We start from the raw sequence: 16,726 nt of genomic DNA on the forward strand, positions 1-16,726 counted from the left end.
TGGCCCGAGGTCGTTCACAACTGTAGTCGAAGTACGTAACAGAATATTAAGTTTCTTCTTTGTTTGAGTATTCTAGGGGTCGGGGTGCCAATGTTTGGACATTTTACACAGTGGGAGCAGTGCAGTAACACAAATGACCACAATCCAGAAAACCAGTGACTTTATGCACCAGGGGGGATTTCCTCAAGTGATGTGCTAATCCTGCCACAAGCATTAAAATGACATTTCTACTTTGGGTGATCATTTTCTGCTGATACACATCTACTGTAACTGAAATATGACAAAAAGTTGATTTATTACATGGCTTGAAACAATACACAATATTTTCAGAACTTTTTTTTTTCTTTTTCTTTTTAGCTTTTGCACACTAAGACACATTTGGTAGGAGGTTTAGAAGAGATGTACTTGAAACAAGATTAAGTGACAGAAAGGTACATTGACACACAGCAGATGCACAAAAAGAGGCTAATATTCAATAAATGTGTAATGTGGGAGATAAACTGAGCCCTGAATTTTATTGTATTTTACATTTTTTTGCAAATGCAACACACTTAACAGTTGTTAACGGTGTGAAATATTACATGAGATATGCATAAAGTTTAAATTAATACAGAACCAAGAGCACTGGTACTTCTGTTATGATACAATAATAGTGCATAAAATGCTGTGTTTTGACATGTAACACTGAACACAGACACAAAAAACTAATCAAAAAGAAGAACACAGTAGTAGAAAACACAATATATTAAGGATTTTAAGTACATTTTCAGATAGGACTCAATTTGGCATCAGCAACAACACCATGAAGAGGCAGTCAAAACAGCTGACAGTCTTACACTGAGATTTTGCCATTTGTTTTCTAGGGATGGTAAAATTTATAACTCTTCACAATGGATCACATTTCTTCACTTGTGCTTTTTTAACATTTACTATTGTGGCAAAATGCATACATATTGTAAATGTGATTTCACGTGTATGCTTGGTAAAAAAAAAAATAAATTCTTTTCAGTTCAGTGCATCTGGTTGACTAGAACAAACCAAGAGAAAAAACATATGAAGTGCTTTTCTAAAAACAAAACAGTCACCTTATAAAAATACATTGATGTAATTTCGACATGTTCTCTCCAGCAAAGAATTGAACTGAACTGACTATTGAGGGCACAGAATATAAGTTATTTTGATGATTAGCTGAACTAAAGTGTCAATAATAATAGAGCGCACAAGAAACAAGTACATGGCCTATTACCTAGCGTATTTTTTTTAAGTTACTACAGACATATATGCTACAGCAGCAACTAAGCCTAGAGTCACTGTCAACAAAAGTAAAAAAAAAAAAAAAAAAAAGAAAAACTTAATTACAGAATACATTTGTTTTTCACTATACAAAAAAAGAGAGACAAGTGCATATGTCAAATAAGGCAAACATTAAATTCACTTAGAGTACAATAATTCTAAAAATCCCAGTTGATATTTTGAATGCAGGATTAACAAGCTCTGTACAAAATAAGCTTCATAGTCATAAAGCAGTATAATATTTATGTGGAGAAGCTTTAATCATTTAAAAACAATGATTAAAATAAGCTTGAATCCCTGTTAGAGAGCTACAAAATACAACTGTAAATATTACAGACAGAGCTTCACAAATCTCTGAAAAATTCAACTGTTTGTTTATAACAGCCCCCACATATCTTCATAAAAGCACATCAGTCCCCTTCAGTTCAGTGCAGGGTTCAACTAAAGTGAGAAATAAACAAACATGAGGATGCCCACAGAGCAGACGAATAGCAGGCCCAAGTTGAGGAGAAGTTTAACTCTAGGTGGCTCGTATAGCATCTCTGCAATGACTCTTGCGTCCTCCTGCACCACTTTTTGCTGAGCATTCTGTGCTTCATCCTTATATCCACAAAACCAGTCCACTAAACGCCGGCACTTGCCAGTCTCCCCATTGCCATGGCAGCCATCCTCTCCTCTGATCGGATCCAGCTTTCTATTGCCAAATTGGTCTGCAGGGGTGGTTGCAGGGGATGCCTCTGTACTAGGAGTTGCTGGGTCATGGTCAGTGGATGGTACCAGGAGTTTGACATCTGCCCCATCCAAACATCTCTGGTTTCTGACATCTGGGGGCATTTCTTTATGGAGGCCTCCAGCGCCATTACAGTGGCTCTTCTCTGTCAGCCTGTACATTTCCTCTCTGTCCTTAGTGGGAACCATTTCAATGTTACGGAGCCCCCAGACTGTTGTGGTGGCTACCTGCTCCTTATCTGGTGGGGCAGTACAGAGACTGACCACTATAGCCACTAGCCCTGAAATCCAGAACAGTCCTGCAGCCACATACATGTAGTGCACATGTACGATGAAGGCGGGCCTTGTGTCAGGCTGGTCACAGCGAGGCTGGCGATAGATAAATGCAAGGATCAGTCGCAGGGTGCCTAAGGTGAAACCTGTCATGCCTCCCCAAAATGCACCTTTTTCATTACAGCGTTTCCAGAAAACACCTAACAGGAAGAGGGCTGCAATTGGTGGAGTTAGGTAGCCAGCAACTTCCTGGATATAGAGATATGTCTGTCCACCTTGCATTTCAATAATAACAGGGACCCAAGCAATACTAATTCCCACCATGACCACAACAAACATACGGCCCACAATAAGCAGCTCACGCTGGGATGCCTTCCTCCGAATGGTTTGGTAGATGTCCAAGGTGAAGATGGTGCTTGCACTGTTGAAGATTGAGTCAAGATCACTCATCAGGGCAGCAATCATGACGGCCATCATCAGACCCCTGAGTCCCACGGGCATCACAGCCATAACCAGGCGAGGATAGGCAATATTTGAGCAGCCTGCCTGAGAACCACAGACAGCCATGCAGTGCTCGGGCCCAATGCAGGCTATTTCATCTGCAAACATAATGCGAGAGATCATACCTGGAATGACTATAACAAACATGGGCAGGATCTTGAGAAACCCAGCCATGAGTGTTGAGCCTTTGGCATGGGCTAAATTCTTTGCTGCCAGTACTCTCTGAACAATGACCTGGTCAGCACACCAGTACCAGATTGATGCAGGAGTTTGGCCAAAAATAAAACCTGGCCATGGGATGTCTTCATCCAGAGGGCCGCGAAGGATGCGTAGAGAATTAGGCTTGGGATGAATGCGACAAGAAGGAGAATAGGAGAAGTTTCCAGTGGCCATTATAGCAGTAACATTAGGAACTGCCTGCATGTACTTAGTTCTGACACCCTCCAGCCCACCAACTTTGACAAGGCTCATGATAGTTAAAGTCAGTGCTCCACCTATCATTAGCACTGCCTGAAGTGCATCTGTGTACAATACTGCCACCAGTCCACCAGTGACAGTGAGGAGTGCAGTCATACTAATGAGCAGGAAAATAGACAGATAAAGGTTCCATCCCAGTGACTCTTGAATAAAGAGGGCTCCAGCATACAAGTCCACAGACAGCTTTGTGAAAATGTAAAGTAAAACAGACAAAAAAGCAAAGTAGACCTTTAGCCTGTTGCCTCCATAGCGTTTCGAAAGGTACTCGGGCATGGTGTAAACTCCTGAATGGATATAAACAGGGATGAACACCCAGCCAAGCAGCTGCAGAAGAAGAAGTGCGTTAAACTCCCATGCTCCCACCGCAAAGCCACTTGCTGCTCCCGACCCAGCCAGGCCTATGAAATGTTCACTGCCAATGTTACTGACGAACAGCGATGCACCTATGACTATCCATGTCATGGAGCGTCCAGCCAGGAAGTAGCCGCTAACAGTACTGCGGTTGGCTTTCCACATGGCCAAAAACCCAATGAATAGCACCAGGACAAAATACAGTGCTACCACAGCTATGTCAGGTGCTTCCATTCCAGGACCCATTTTTACAGATTGTACAAAACAACTCTCTTGGGAATAAAGTTCACAGCAGTACAAGTCAGTGCTACAGGTTTAATAATAAAAAGAGCAATGAAGATGCTCTGCTTTGGTTTGCTGTCTGGATGGAAGCTGTTGAATCCACCGTCAGGTCAAATTCACTAGATGTGCTTCGGGGGGGGGGGGGTTATCCACCGGCACTGAGGTCGTTCTAGTTTTAGAGGAGGATGGTGTAGGCCTCTGGTCTAGAAAAGCCTAAAGTTTACATTCCTGCAAGACAGCAAAGACAAAGAAAAGACCTCATTAGAGCCTTTATGTACAAGTGAATAACACCTATCTAAGACAAGATTTGTCTGAAACAGTCAGAAACAGTAAGTAGTCACACTGAACATCACATCACTGTCCACAACATCCTATAAAACTGTAATGGAACTCCAGAAACCACATGAAGATTAGTAAGACTTTATTTAAATCTGTGTTTCAACTTTAGTATTTTCCAGTGCCAGTCCTTGGGTTTACCCTGTCTGACTTCCCAGTTTAATCTTGTTAATACAAATGAACTCAAGCCAAGCTACTCCAAAACATCAAAGAAAATGTAAGAACATTATGTAAGAAATCAAGATGAGTCAAGAAGGAACAAAAGCATACATCAAAAGATTAAGCACTTATTGAATTCATAATTACACCCATGGCTGCCTGTGTGGAACCTAATACAGCAAAGAAAAATGATAGGACAAACACACTATGCATACACCACTAACAAAACTGTGTGAATCCGGTTGATGACTGAGTACACACAAGCAAACACATTTTTACCTATGCACACATCAGGAGCATGATGTCATTTATAACATCTATACAGTGCACACATGTATAGATTAGTTACATTGACTCAACTGCCAAACTACAACCTACAAGTGGATACATAGCACTAGACTTGATAATTTGCTTGTTAACATTTTTTTTTTTTTTTTTACAAATTTTAAGAGCCAAGTGTGCATTCTGCTCATATTAAAGTTCTATTACAACTAAGAATAGCGTGCATGTTGATATGTGAGCACATCTGTTTTGCTTCAGTCTCATACACACACACATTTGGATGCGTTACCCCTCATGAGGTTTTCAGCCTGCCATGCATGGTAGAAAATAACCCAGTGGCTCAGTCTTCACAACCAGGTGTTAAGCATAACTGTCCTCAACAAAAGACGTCTTTGTTTTCATTTTACCATCTCATCATCATCAGAGACTGCAGGCCATGTGTCCACCATAAACTACACAAGAGCCCAGGGCTCAGAAATACAGCAACATTCATACAATTTATTTGAAAAGTTACATAATAGGGGATTTAATCACAACCATATTAGTGTGCCAGGACCTACTTTTAGAGCTGACACTTAAATATCCAAAGTAAAAATAAAATACACTGCGATCACAATCCATGGCCGAGTCATGTTTTCCTAATGATTTTAATAAATACAACAGGTGCAATTCCTCTATCCTATAATATGGGATTCAATCTTTACCATATTAGTGTGCCAGGACCTACTTTTACAGCTGACACTTAAATATCCAAAGTAAAAATAAAATACACTGCGATCACAATACGTTGCTGAGTCATGTTTTCCTAATAATCTTAATAAATACAACAGGTGCAATTCCTCTACCCTTTCACTTCCGGAATGTGTGGCCAACATTAATCAAAGACAGGGATCTAATCACAGCTGCTCATGTTCTGTTATTAGTGAATTCAATATAAAAGGGTGTGACACATCTATGAAAGATATTTCCTCTGGAGAGATGCATCAGCCCAGACATGCACAAACCACAAGGATGCCAGTTCCTTACTTGGAGCTATACTGACAGTAAGATAAACTAATATCAATGAAGGGTGTTAAGGAAATGATAGGGGATTTGCACTCCTGACTCAAAAGGAGACAGTGAATGCAGCATGTAACAGTGGAGGCTAAATTAGGCTGCAGGTAAAGCCACGACGAAGCAGTGGCAAATGGGGAATAGTTTACATAACAATGCCGCTTTAATTAATTGCCAGATGCTACTGCCAGACTGAGCTTGCATGGTGAATACAAAGGAGATTAGATGGATAGACATGTAGTATTAAAGTCCCAAAGTGCACCTATGAGGACTAAGGAAATTTCTAGAACGGACACTCATTCATCCGAAAGCCGGATCTGCGCATCCTCAAAAAACTTCCGACAGCCTTCTGAACTATACGTATGTCTATGATGATGCACAGCTGGATTTACATCTGTATCTTTAAATTCTGCCATACATTAAATTTCAGGTGTTTTTTTTTTTGTTTGTTTGTTTTATAAATAGGAAGCGTTTCTCCAAGCTGACGTCAGCTGTTACAAAGCTAGCATTATGTTTTAACACTCAAAGCCACTTGAGACATTTGACACACATAACCACAAAATAAACAATAAAGCCAAACTAGTGTGACACAGGACTACATAATGTAAAACGATACACTTTTCAGGTGAGGTTCACACACAAACTCACCGGCTCCACTGACATGAACGCTAAACATGTACCTTGTTAGCAAGTACTAGCAGATGCGCTAAAGATGCTAAAACGACTCCACGCCCCGCAGAGAAGACCGAGATGTGGATGTCAAGCGTGTCTTCCTCTTCCTATTCTTCTTCTGCTTGAAGTCTTGCCCCCCTCCCCGGGTCTGTCACTCCTTCCCAGCAGCACACAGGGGTCCTCAGATGATGTGATGCTCTCACACTTTACCTTCTTGACTTCTACTGGAGTCCGTTTAGCTGCCCCTCAGACACTGCTGCTGCTTCTTCTTATAGACACCAGTTCGATTCCACGCCCCACACGTGAAGCACACCCGTGACGTTTCGGTGCTTCTGGTAATTATTCCAACTAATTAACCTCCAGTTTTACACTGACCTACATGTTTACATAAAATAATAATAATAATAAAGGCAAGAGACGTTAAAACCTGAGGCAAATATCACACAGAAAGAAGCTGTCATTGAACGCACCTCCCCTACCTGAGGTGAAAAAAATATGTGATCTATATTAATGGAACTGAGTAATAGCAGCTCAGATGACACATGCAAACTACAGATTATTATCGTACTTGTTGGCAAATCCTATCCAAAAGATGCCACAAACACAAAAAAAAAAAACAGGTGTGACATCATGCAAGAACAACACACCTGAGTTTGAGAGCTGTTGCAAATCTTAGAAACTACTAGAGTTTCTAATCTGATTACGAATTGGCAAATTTATAATCAGGTTTTAAAGGTGCCATAATCTGGAACAATCTATAAACTGCTACCTGCCACCTCTTAAATTAAGAAAAAAACTTTCTTTTGCTGAGTGGTTTTTATCCACTCTGTAATAAATGTAAATGTATGAATGCTCAAGTGTTTTATTAGTAATTCGTGTTTACTTTTACAAGTGACCTGGCCCAGATCTTTGCAAAACATCAGGGAAGTGATCCAGAGGAAATGTTTGTCACTGTAGAGCAGTGGGAGGAAACACTTCATTCATCTCTGACCGCAACTTTTTCCACTGAAGAAACTGTGCCATCATCAAATATTAATGACAGGACACTTGTACTCAGACACTTGTATACAGTAAAAAATAAATAAATAAATGTTATCAGCTTAGTGAAAGATTTGAGAAAGTGCAAAGCTGAATGTGGTTAATTTTATTTCAGGTGAATATGAAAATGAATATTTCAGTTTGTGTGATGGTGTATAACACAGCCTAGTGTTGCATGCTTTCCTGCTGTGTGTTATGTATTTAATTTGTGATAGTTGATAATAATAATAATAATAATCATGATTATAACAATAGACAAGTATGTTCATTATGAAACCCAGTGGCCATAGGCGTTGTCAGCCTTGTTATTCTCATAGCAATATTCTCATAATTCAAACTGTAACACTAAACAGACTCTGCTATTGGATGAGAATAAGATTAATAGAATGGTTGACTTACAACAAAACATCCTGCGAGGCAGGACAGCTCTGCATATTACAGTGGGAGGGAAACAGAGTAAATTTCCACTCACTACTACTGAATATAACGTGGAAATTTCCATTTCACCAGTAACTACATTTCCCAGCGAACTTTGCGCGCCTATGTGGCGTGTTTCTTGAGCGACAGGACGGATAGATAAATGATAACGCTTCGGAAGAAAAACAATAAGATACTTTTATTTCTTTTTTCACTCTATGGCACTCGTGTTTTTATTTCTTTTTTATTTAGAGCTCACTTGATTTGACCAAATTTTACCAAATTTATTCCCGTGACATGTTTTTGTGCGTCTTTCTTCCAGTGATCACATTCATTTTATTTTATATGAGGGATTGTGACTTGTTTTTCCGTTTTTATTCGGTATTATCAAAGACTTATTCACTAAACACGAAAAGAAATGCTTCAACTGGGAATGATTGGTCATTGTAAAACAGTGCTTTTTTTTTTTTTTTTTTTTACAAAAATAGAATTAATTAAGGCCTGCTTAAGTTGCAGCCATATAATAATGAAATATTGATATAGATATTACTTTATGAATATTCTGTTATGTCAATATAGTTTTAAAGGACAGTGTAAGCTTTTAAGGGGGAAAAAATTAATATGAATTTTTTTTTTTTATTGTTTTGCCAGTTAAAAATCAGAAATAACAAATATCCAGTGATTTTGTTAATTTTGAACACCATCATAATAGGCCACATGAAGTATGGAAAACAGTGCTACTGAACATTTTTACTTCTCAACTAAAGGAACGCCTGTAGTTTCTCACCATAAATTAAGGTTATACAGCAAGTGAAGAGCCATGGTGGTGCCTGACTCTGAAAACTGCAGCCAATTTAATCTCCTGAGACCATTGTTGCCCATTTCATGGTGACTCCAAAGACCAGTATGCATTGTGCAACGAGTGATTGATTATGACCAGATCTGGTTCTTCTCCAAAAGGCCTAATCATTTGTAAAGACACCATTTCAGTCTTCTTCAGCAAGGCTGCTACGTCATTATCCCGGTCATGAGACAAGTGTGTCTGATCAGCCACTGTGTATAATGTTGGTTTACACTGATTCAACACATTAAAATTTGCTTTAAGCTTTTTAAGTCTTGTTTTAAGTTACTGTATTGCAGACTCCTTAGGCCAAATGCTGTTTTAAGTTGAGTAAAGATAAGGTGATTTCTAGTCTTCCCTGTGCAGTGATATTTTAAGACTCATGAATTAGGAGCTAATACATAAAAAATAAAGATTAAACACCTAATTTTCTCACATATCAACACTATTTCACCAACAAGCAAAAGGTTTGGTTAAAAGTTTACTCAAAAATGTGTTTTAGAAGCCCACCATCCTTAGTCAATTACATAATGCCAATATTGTGAGCCCTGATAATGCAGGGTATCTACGTAGTTACATATACTGATTGATGAAGTTTTGTCAGATTGGAATCTAGTGTTTCTAGTACATCATTCTTATGGATTTTACTGTCATTCATATTGTATGTCATTCATATGTCATACATTGTTAGTTTATTTGTTTACTCAAACAAATACACTAAATGTATGCGCAAGTTCTGAGCAAAAATATTGGATTGAAGTGTTCCATGAAGACCCACATAGTGCAGATGCACACACAAATTTCAACACACCATACAACACATTTCAGTTGCAATCTATAAAGAGTTTTCTGAGATTTGTTTCAATCCAACAGACAAACAGACTGATTGACAAATGGGAGGAAAACAACCCTTTGGCAGAGGTAACAATACTACTATTGTTTTTCCCTCCCTCGTGTCCAGCTTGGTTTTGGCTGATTGGACACAGTAGTGTGTTGTCAGACAGTGTGTACAGTATATGCTTATGATCTAAGCTCTGCCTGACTCCCACCCTCTGTGTCATAAAGCTAGTCATACATAGCTGGGGTATTTAGCAAATCTGGAATGGCTGGATTGACTAGATTCAATTAAACTAAGACCCTGAGCTTCCATTCTCTTGATTAGTACAGTATGTAAATTTGACTCTCACAATAGTTATGTTCCTTATTAGCAAATGAACTGTTTCATTGACATTTGTAACATTCCAGTCAACCGCATTCAAGAACAGATTATATGTTATGGAAATATAGTAGAATTATGTAGCTCAAATAATTCATTCATTCAGACTATTTCTCTGAGGAAACCAAATCCTGGGAATTAAATTAAATTGCACAGAGATGAAACAGTTTAATTTAAATATAAGTGAATTTTAAGTAATACAAGGTTAGAACTGTTTTTGTCAAATAAAAGTGGCCAGCGGTTGACCATTCAACTCTGAATTTTATACAGTGTTAACACTAAAACGATCTTATCACTGTCCCATTCTTAGAGCGCAGTTGGCTGGTAGTTTCCAGTACTTTGGGGGTTTGTTTACTTTTTGTACCTACCTGGTCCACTGTCATAGACTTACTCAGAAATAGTTCAATTTTTGATTCCAAGAAGGATCCATCTTATGATGCCATATATTGATATTCTACAACTATCTAAACCTCCAGATGCTGCTACAGCTAAAGTCACCCTTGTTTATCATCCCTTTGCACTAGCAATATTTCCTAAAAATCACATCAAAGCTCTTATGCAATTTTATCAACTTATATACCATTCATGCAAATAATACTTCAATAGTACCTTTAATATGTATCCAGCGCCATATGATGACCAAACACAACCTTTGACCTGAACTCATTTGAATATCATGTTGGAAAATACAGCAAAATCATTAGGTTTGACTTTTTAAATCTAAAATAACATTCTTGCCCACCTTGTAGATTCTATTGTTTGAAATATGTAAAACACACTATATTTATACATAAAATATATCAGGCTTTAGAACCTACAAGGAAGGTATGATGTTCAATTTTAAAGGAAACTAAGAAGATTTAAAAATTGTACATTATATGCAGAAGTGAATGTAACATCCCAACTGATCACCTAACATGTTTTATTTACAAATGTTTGTTATTATGATCATAAGTATTTGTTGCTTTAACAGAACTTCTTTCCATTTGAGTAAATAATGTTGCTATGAATACAATACATGCTCTTATTTCTCAGAACTTACAGACATTATCAGGCTGAAAAGGATCAGTTTTGGAGATGCTTGATATTGCTACTTTGCTTCAGAAACTGAGTCATGCATCACTGAACATGGGCCAAAATGATTTTCTACACATAATTATGCATTTTACAGAGCCAGACACACCTATTTTTAAAATAAATCCAAAGCAGGTAAAACAGATAGGATGCCAGAACATGTCCTTTCTCATTAGGTCTATATATAGATTTTCTATTAATAGAAATACTTTCCAACAGCAAATAGTGTATTGTCATCGTGTCTATAAAAAGACTCAATATTCTCTGCTGCCACATGGATAAAATGAGTGCAACAGACCAAAGTGATCCACGAGATTCTACACAATAAAATATCAGCACAAGTGACAAGTTTATTTACAGTATATAATGGTATATAGACACTGTAACAGTATCCTCATTCCATCTACTGTGAACTGATTTCCAACACAGATGATGTGATGATTGCTTTTGTCTGTCTGTCTGTCTGTCTGCATAATTGCAGAAAGCCCCTACACCCATGGGGAGAGGAATTAGAAAATATTTTTGTTATGAGCCTGAGAAAGAAGTGAATACACAAAGAGTGAAGAGTTACAGCTCAGTCCTTTAGTTCTTGATTGACTGCAACCATTCAACCATGGCTCATGATCTTCCCTGTTGAAACCCATATTTATTATAATGGTGCATGTTATTTATCTGTGGATATTTTGATGTCTGTAAAAGCAAAAAGTCACTCAGCCAAAAGAAACAACTGGGACCGTAATATTCTATACAATATTATAGATTTAGATGCTGTATATTCTACAACACAGCCTGTGCTTGTTTTTGGATTGTTGCTCTAAGCATTAGTTACTCTGACCGATCACAATATCGGACAGTTAGTTTGCAAGTTGTTGGTAGATCAGTTCAGAAATGCATGCAGAGTCCAGGAGCTCCATCTACAGACACAATCTTGTACTTGCTGGTGTTGACACAAAACCTATTGTATAAAACAAAGGCTCTGAAAGGACAGGCATCTTTTTTCAGGAACATCAGAATTCAATACATTACATTCTGAAACTGGTGAGATTGTATAATTTTTCTTGATATACGCTGTAAGCCTGGTAAATGCAATACAAGCCTCAGGATATTTTCCTCTGCTTGTTTCCATCCTGACTTGTTCTTCATTCAGATTCAGATTCAAAATACTTCATTAATTCCAAATGAAACTGTTGTGTGTTACAGTTGCAGTTGCTCCATTCAAGTGTAACACACACACATGCATACACACACACACACACACATGCACATATATAAAGCTCTAAATTGACACATATTGCTCTAAATATATGTACACAAAAATACATATATTAACCCATAAAGACCCACTGCTACTTTGTGTCGGTTCCCAGATGAATTTTTCTTCTATTTAACCTTTCTTAAATAATCTATTACCATTTATTATGATATTATCCTCTATATTTTGCATTTTCACTATAAATCATATATGTTCCTATATTTAATTTCCTATATTTGATTTATATGTTCATGAAAACTTTGAGTAAATTCAAAGGTTATTACATCAAAACAGAAAAAAACTGAAGAAAAAGATTTTTTTCTGCAAAACATCTTTTTTTTTTTCCACAAAATATATCATTAACTGATAATAGAGTAAGTGTCTCCATCCACTGTCATTGATCAAACTCCATGGGTTTTACTGGTGAATCAATGTTGTAGAAGATATCAGTGTTTATACGGTAACTACAGAGCCTCTGACTGTCCAATGGGTCATATCTGATGACCGTGAAAAGATGACAAACTGTATTTGACACCGATTATTTGCATGTATTGATAGCATTAGTGGATCAACAGGTATTAAACAGTCTAAATCAGTGAATGATTTTGGTTACCAGTGGATGTTTGGGTCTTTATGGGTTAAAACACTCTATTAAAACACAATTAGAACAGGAATTTGTATAATATGTACCAGACCAATATTATCAATATGATAAGTAAAATAAATATACAAGAATGTGTACAAAATATTGTTGTTTGTAATTCTAATTATGTGGTTATAAAGATGAATTAAACAGTACTAGTGACATTGTACCCGTGGTGCCATTGTGTGTGAAAAGTGCCCATACATGACTGTAAATGGACACAGCAAGAGCAGCAGCAATTTTGTAAAAAAATTGTTGTGATGTTATTTGTTCACATTATTTGGGAGTGGATATTTAAGGAATATTTTCAAGACACAATCATGCATTTAGGCAGTTTGCTTATTTCAGCATCATCAGTTTATAGTATTGGCCTGTCAAGCATAATTAAATTCATACAGCGGTAGTGAACTGCAGCCTTCACATTGTAGCAGTAGAAATTTCATGAATGGCAGCGTAACCACCTCCAAAAATGGTGTATGGCGGCAGGGATGACGAATTCAAAGTAGAGAGAGGCTAAAATCACCCAACATACCTCACAACATTTGAATATGGACATAAAATTGTGCCTAGTTGTGCCTAGTAGATAAACAGGTAATGTTACTATTCATTTGGCGATCAGGCCTGTGAAGGCTGAGGAAAATCCACACAAACGCGCTCCTGTGCTGCAACATCAATGGGACACAGAACGTGTATTATATAGTAGGATGATGGCCAAAGGCAGGAAAGATTTTGTGCATCGTTCAGTGGTGCATTTGGGTGGAATCAGTCTCTCACTGAACGTGTTCCTATGTGTGACGGAGCATCCCCTTTATTGAGTGCAGACAGTGCGCACTCACACACACTACACGATGCACATGTACATGCCACACGCACACACAATACACGCCACGCACACACAATACGTGTCACACAGGTACACGCCACACACATCCACACAAGTACACGTTGCGCACACACACACATACAGTAGTTCGCACAAGGGTGCACACTTGTTTGTTCTACACATCAACATATGCACACATTTGACATTCAGGCTGTACACTCACCACATGCGCTGCTTCCTGCAGACTGGCCAAACAGGGGCGTAGCTAGTGCCGTCGTTTAATAAAGGGGGCGTCGGGCGGGAAAATGGTCACCTGACCATTTAACTAGTGGTTTCCACTTATTAAGGTTATTTCTCTCTGATAGAGAGTGGTAAATGATAAAACTAGAGTGGAAAGGTTAAAGGGGGTATTTTTCTTTATTTCTCTTGTGTTTTGAGGTTTCGTCGTATTGTGATTTTCTGAGGAAAAATGTTTGTTTAATTGATTGCTGTGGGTCATGCCCAGTGGGAGGGGCCTTTCCCTATATATGTCGGCCATTTTGGCTTTGTTGGGTGTCTGAAAAAAGCTGACGACACATTGTGGGTGTTTTGTCAGTCTGCAAAGAGATTTTTTTTTAGTTATTTCTTTTTCATTTTTCCTGTTAATATTCTGTAAATAGCTGTCACTGGGTTTGGGAAGACTGGAATAAAAAAAACCCTTAAAAGGAAGACCTTCAATTCTTTTTGTTTTTTTTCCGACTAGCCACATTATTAACTGTACAAAGTTGAGCCATGCTACACTATGATTGGCCAGTTTGTCATGAAGAGGGTGAGAGGAATTGTCCAGTACTGACAACATTGGCCACTCGGACACCACTGAGTCCAGCTCCATCCCCACAACATCACTGGCCTTATGGATCAGCTTGTTGAGTCTGTCGGTATCAGCAGCCCCCGGCCTGTATACCTCACACTCAACTTGATATGATGATTGATTTTGGCAATCTGTCGGCAGAATTGAAAACATAAAAAATAAAAAAAAATATGGCCATTGTTATAGAACCTATAAATGACTTTTCTTTTACAATGTGAATCTGTTTCAGTGGTCTGCTTCTGCTGTTATTAGGGTACTATTCAGTGTGGAAAAGAAAACTGAAAAACAATTTAGGCCAGTTATGATTTGAAAATAAGGTAAAATCTTCTACTACGACCCAGAGGATGAAGTAAACAAGCAGAAAGTCAAGAGGCTTTTAAAACTTTAGGCAGTATTGACAGAATAATATGATATTGTAATGAAGACCCTCTTTATTCCTATTTTTACCCTCAGCCATCGGCAGTATGGGTATTGTCATACACTGCGGCGTCCATTTGTGTTTCTGTCTGTCAGTGTCAACGGGATTACTGTTCATCAAATCACCCAATGTCTGTTACATTTGGTATTTAGGTGCAACTTGGAAGAATTCTTTGAGCATCGATCTTCACCATCATTCTCCAGATCAAACTGGGGTTGACAGGTCAAATTTGGACTGTAAAGTTAACCTATATTTTTCATGTCTGTCGGGGTCAGTGCATGGTCATGATGGCAGATTGGAGAAGCAAGCACAGATGACGTGAAGGGATAGTGATATTGGCAGGGGAGCAGGTAGCAACGGGTGTAGGTGCAGGACAGTCCTCTAAGCAGGGCTGGACTGAGACTCATTTTCAGCCCTGGAGTTTCATACCTCAGACCGGCCCACTTTAGATCACGACCGATTATTTTTAAAATCATGCAATTCTAACCTTACATGTTAGGTCTACACACTGTTCTGCAAAGCCTTCTAATTCAGTGTATTTTCTAAAATATTTCCAATTCAGCGCAAGTAAAGGTTGCTTCACAATGTGGATTTATTTCAACAGTGAGTGCACATTGACATCTCCAACATTATTATTCCTCACAACACAACAATAACAAAATCTATATTTTTTTTCTTATAAGTGTTAACATTTTTCAAACCTTTAAAATGTTTGAAATGAAATTAAAGTATAAAAATATTAAAAATTAAAAAAATAAATAAATAAATTAAGCTTGCTGCACTTTCTAATAACTATTATTTTGGTATCCTCTGCAACAAAAGATTTCCATCACAACTTACTTGCGGTTTGTTCCATCGATGCTATTGAAAACTTTTGGTACAGTGATATTAGGGGTTTGATGAGGATGATAAGAAAAAAATGTGTATCCTGTGACTGAGGGTGAGCAAAGCAATCAAAGCTAACAACAGACTCATCTTCATCTGTCTCCTTTGTGCCTAGTGGTTCAGGGTTGTGCTGCTGAGCTGCTCCTCTGTCATCAGCAGACTCTGCTCTCCCTTTCACTCTTCCTCCAGTTTCTCTAGACTCGCCTGCACCTGGATCACAATAAAAAATAATATCTACAGACATTTTGACTTACTGAACCAGTTCAGATCTTTACACTGGCTAAATATGCAGGCTTATTTAATATGACTTTATACTATTGCCTTTCAGTTGTGGGCTTTGTGTATTTACTGTCTCACTTTTAATAATAAAAATTAAAATAGGTCAGGACTATGGTTTGGGTATAGAAAGTGGTTTTAGTGGAACTAATGCTTGTTCACACAGTCTGTTCCAACAGCTCACCTTTTCCTTCCATCCTGACAGGAACAATCCCCTCATCACTACTGGCTCTGCTTCTGACACTAAAGCACAGTTTAAAAATGCTCAGAATTGTCAGCACAAATCTTCTGTTTTCAAAGCCTTGGTGTCAGTTTCATTCATGTAGTGCTGAATCCTGGAGCATCTCAGAGCACCTTTCATACTGAACAGGCCTACACCATACTCTTCATTGGAGCCTATTTCTTCTAATCCTCTTCCCTCTCTGAGCAGTCCTACCTGCCCACTCTGGACTTGTGGGCTCATGGCAGGTGCTGGATCTGGTTTCTGAATCTGAGGAGCTACAAGACAAAGTTTCCCAATTACGTGGCGTCGCATCATACTATTATTTAAATGACATAACGTTATGTTCCACGTCACAATGCCAC

General features: G+C 38.2%; 1 protein-coding gene across 2 annotated transcripts; it reads right to left on the bottom strand.

Annotated features, from left to right (window-relative positions):
* Nucleotides 1-336: 336 nt before the first annotated feature.
* On the bottom strand, nucleotides 337-6,818 carry slc5a3b (solute carrier family 5 member 3b). Of its 2 annotated transcripts, none has more exons than XM_030124006.1 (2): nucleotides 6,417-6,818; nucleotides 337-4,134 (listed from the first exon to the last, which is right to left on the bottom strand). In XM_030124006.1, exon 2 carries the CDS (start codon nucleotides 3,868-3,870, stop codon nucleotides 1,735-1,737), a length of 2,136 nt encoding a protein of 711 aa, XP_029979866.1. In that variant the 5' UTR covers nucleotides 3,871-4,134; nucleotides 6,417-6,818; the 3' UTR covers nucleotides 337-1,734. The 2 variants fall into 2 exon arrangements, with proteins under 2 accessions (XP_029979866.1, XP_029979865.1); XM_030124005.1 differs by having other exon boundaries at nucleotides 6,385-6,818.
* Nucleotides 6,819-16,726: the final 9,908 nt, after the last annotated feature.

The sequence above is a fragment of the Sphaeramia orbicularis genome, chromosome 21 (genome assembly GCF_902148855.1).
Source record: "Sphaeramia orbicularis chromosome 21, fSphaOr1.1, whole genome shotgun sequence".
Lineage (NCBI taxonomy): Eukaryota > Metazoa > Chordata > Actinopteri > Kurtiformes > Apogonidae > Sphaeramia > Sphaeramia orbicularis.

Coding starts and splice junctions, on each gene's coding strand:
- slc5a3b (XM_030124006.1), bottom strand. CDS start 3,870: ATGGGTCCTGGAATGGAAGCACCTGACATAGCTGTGGTAGCACTGTAT.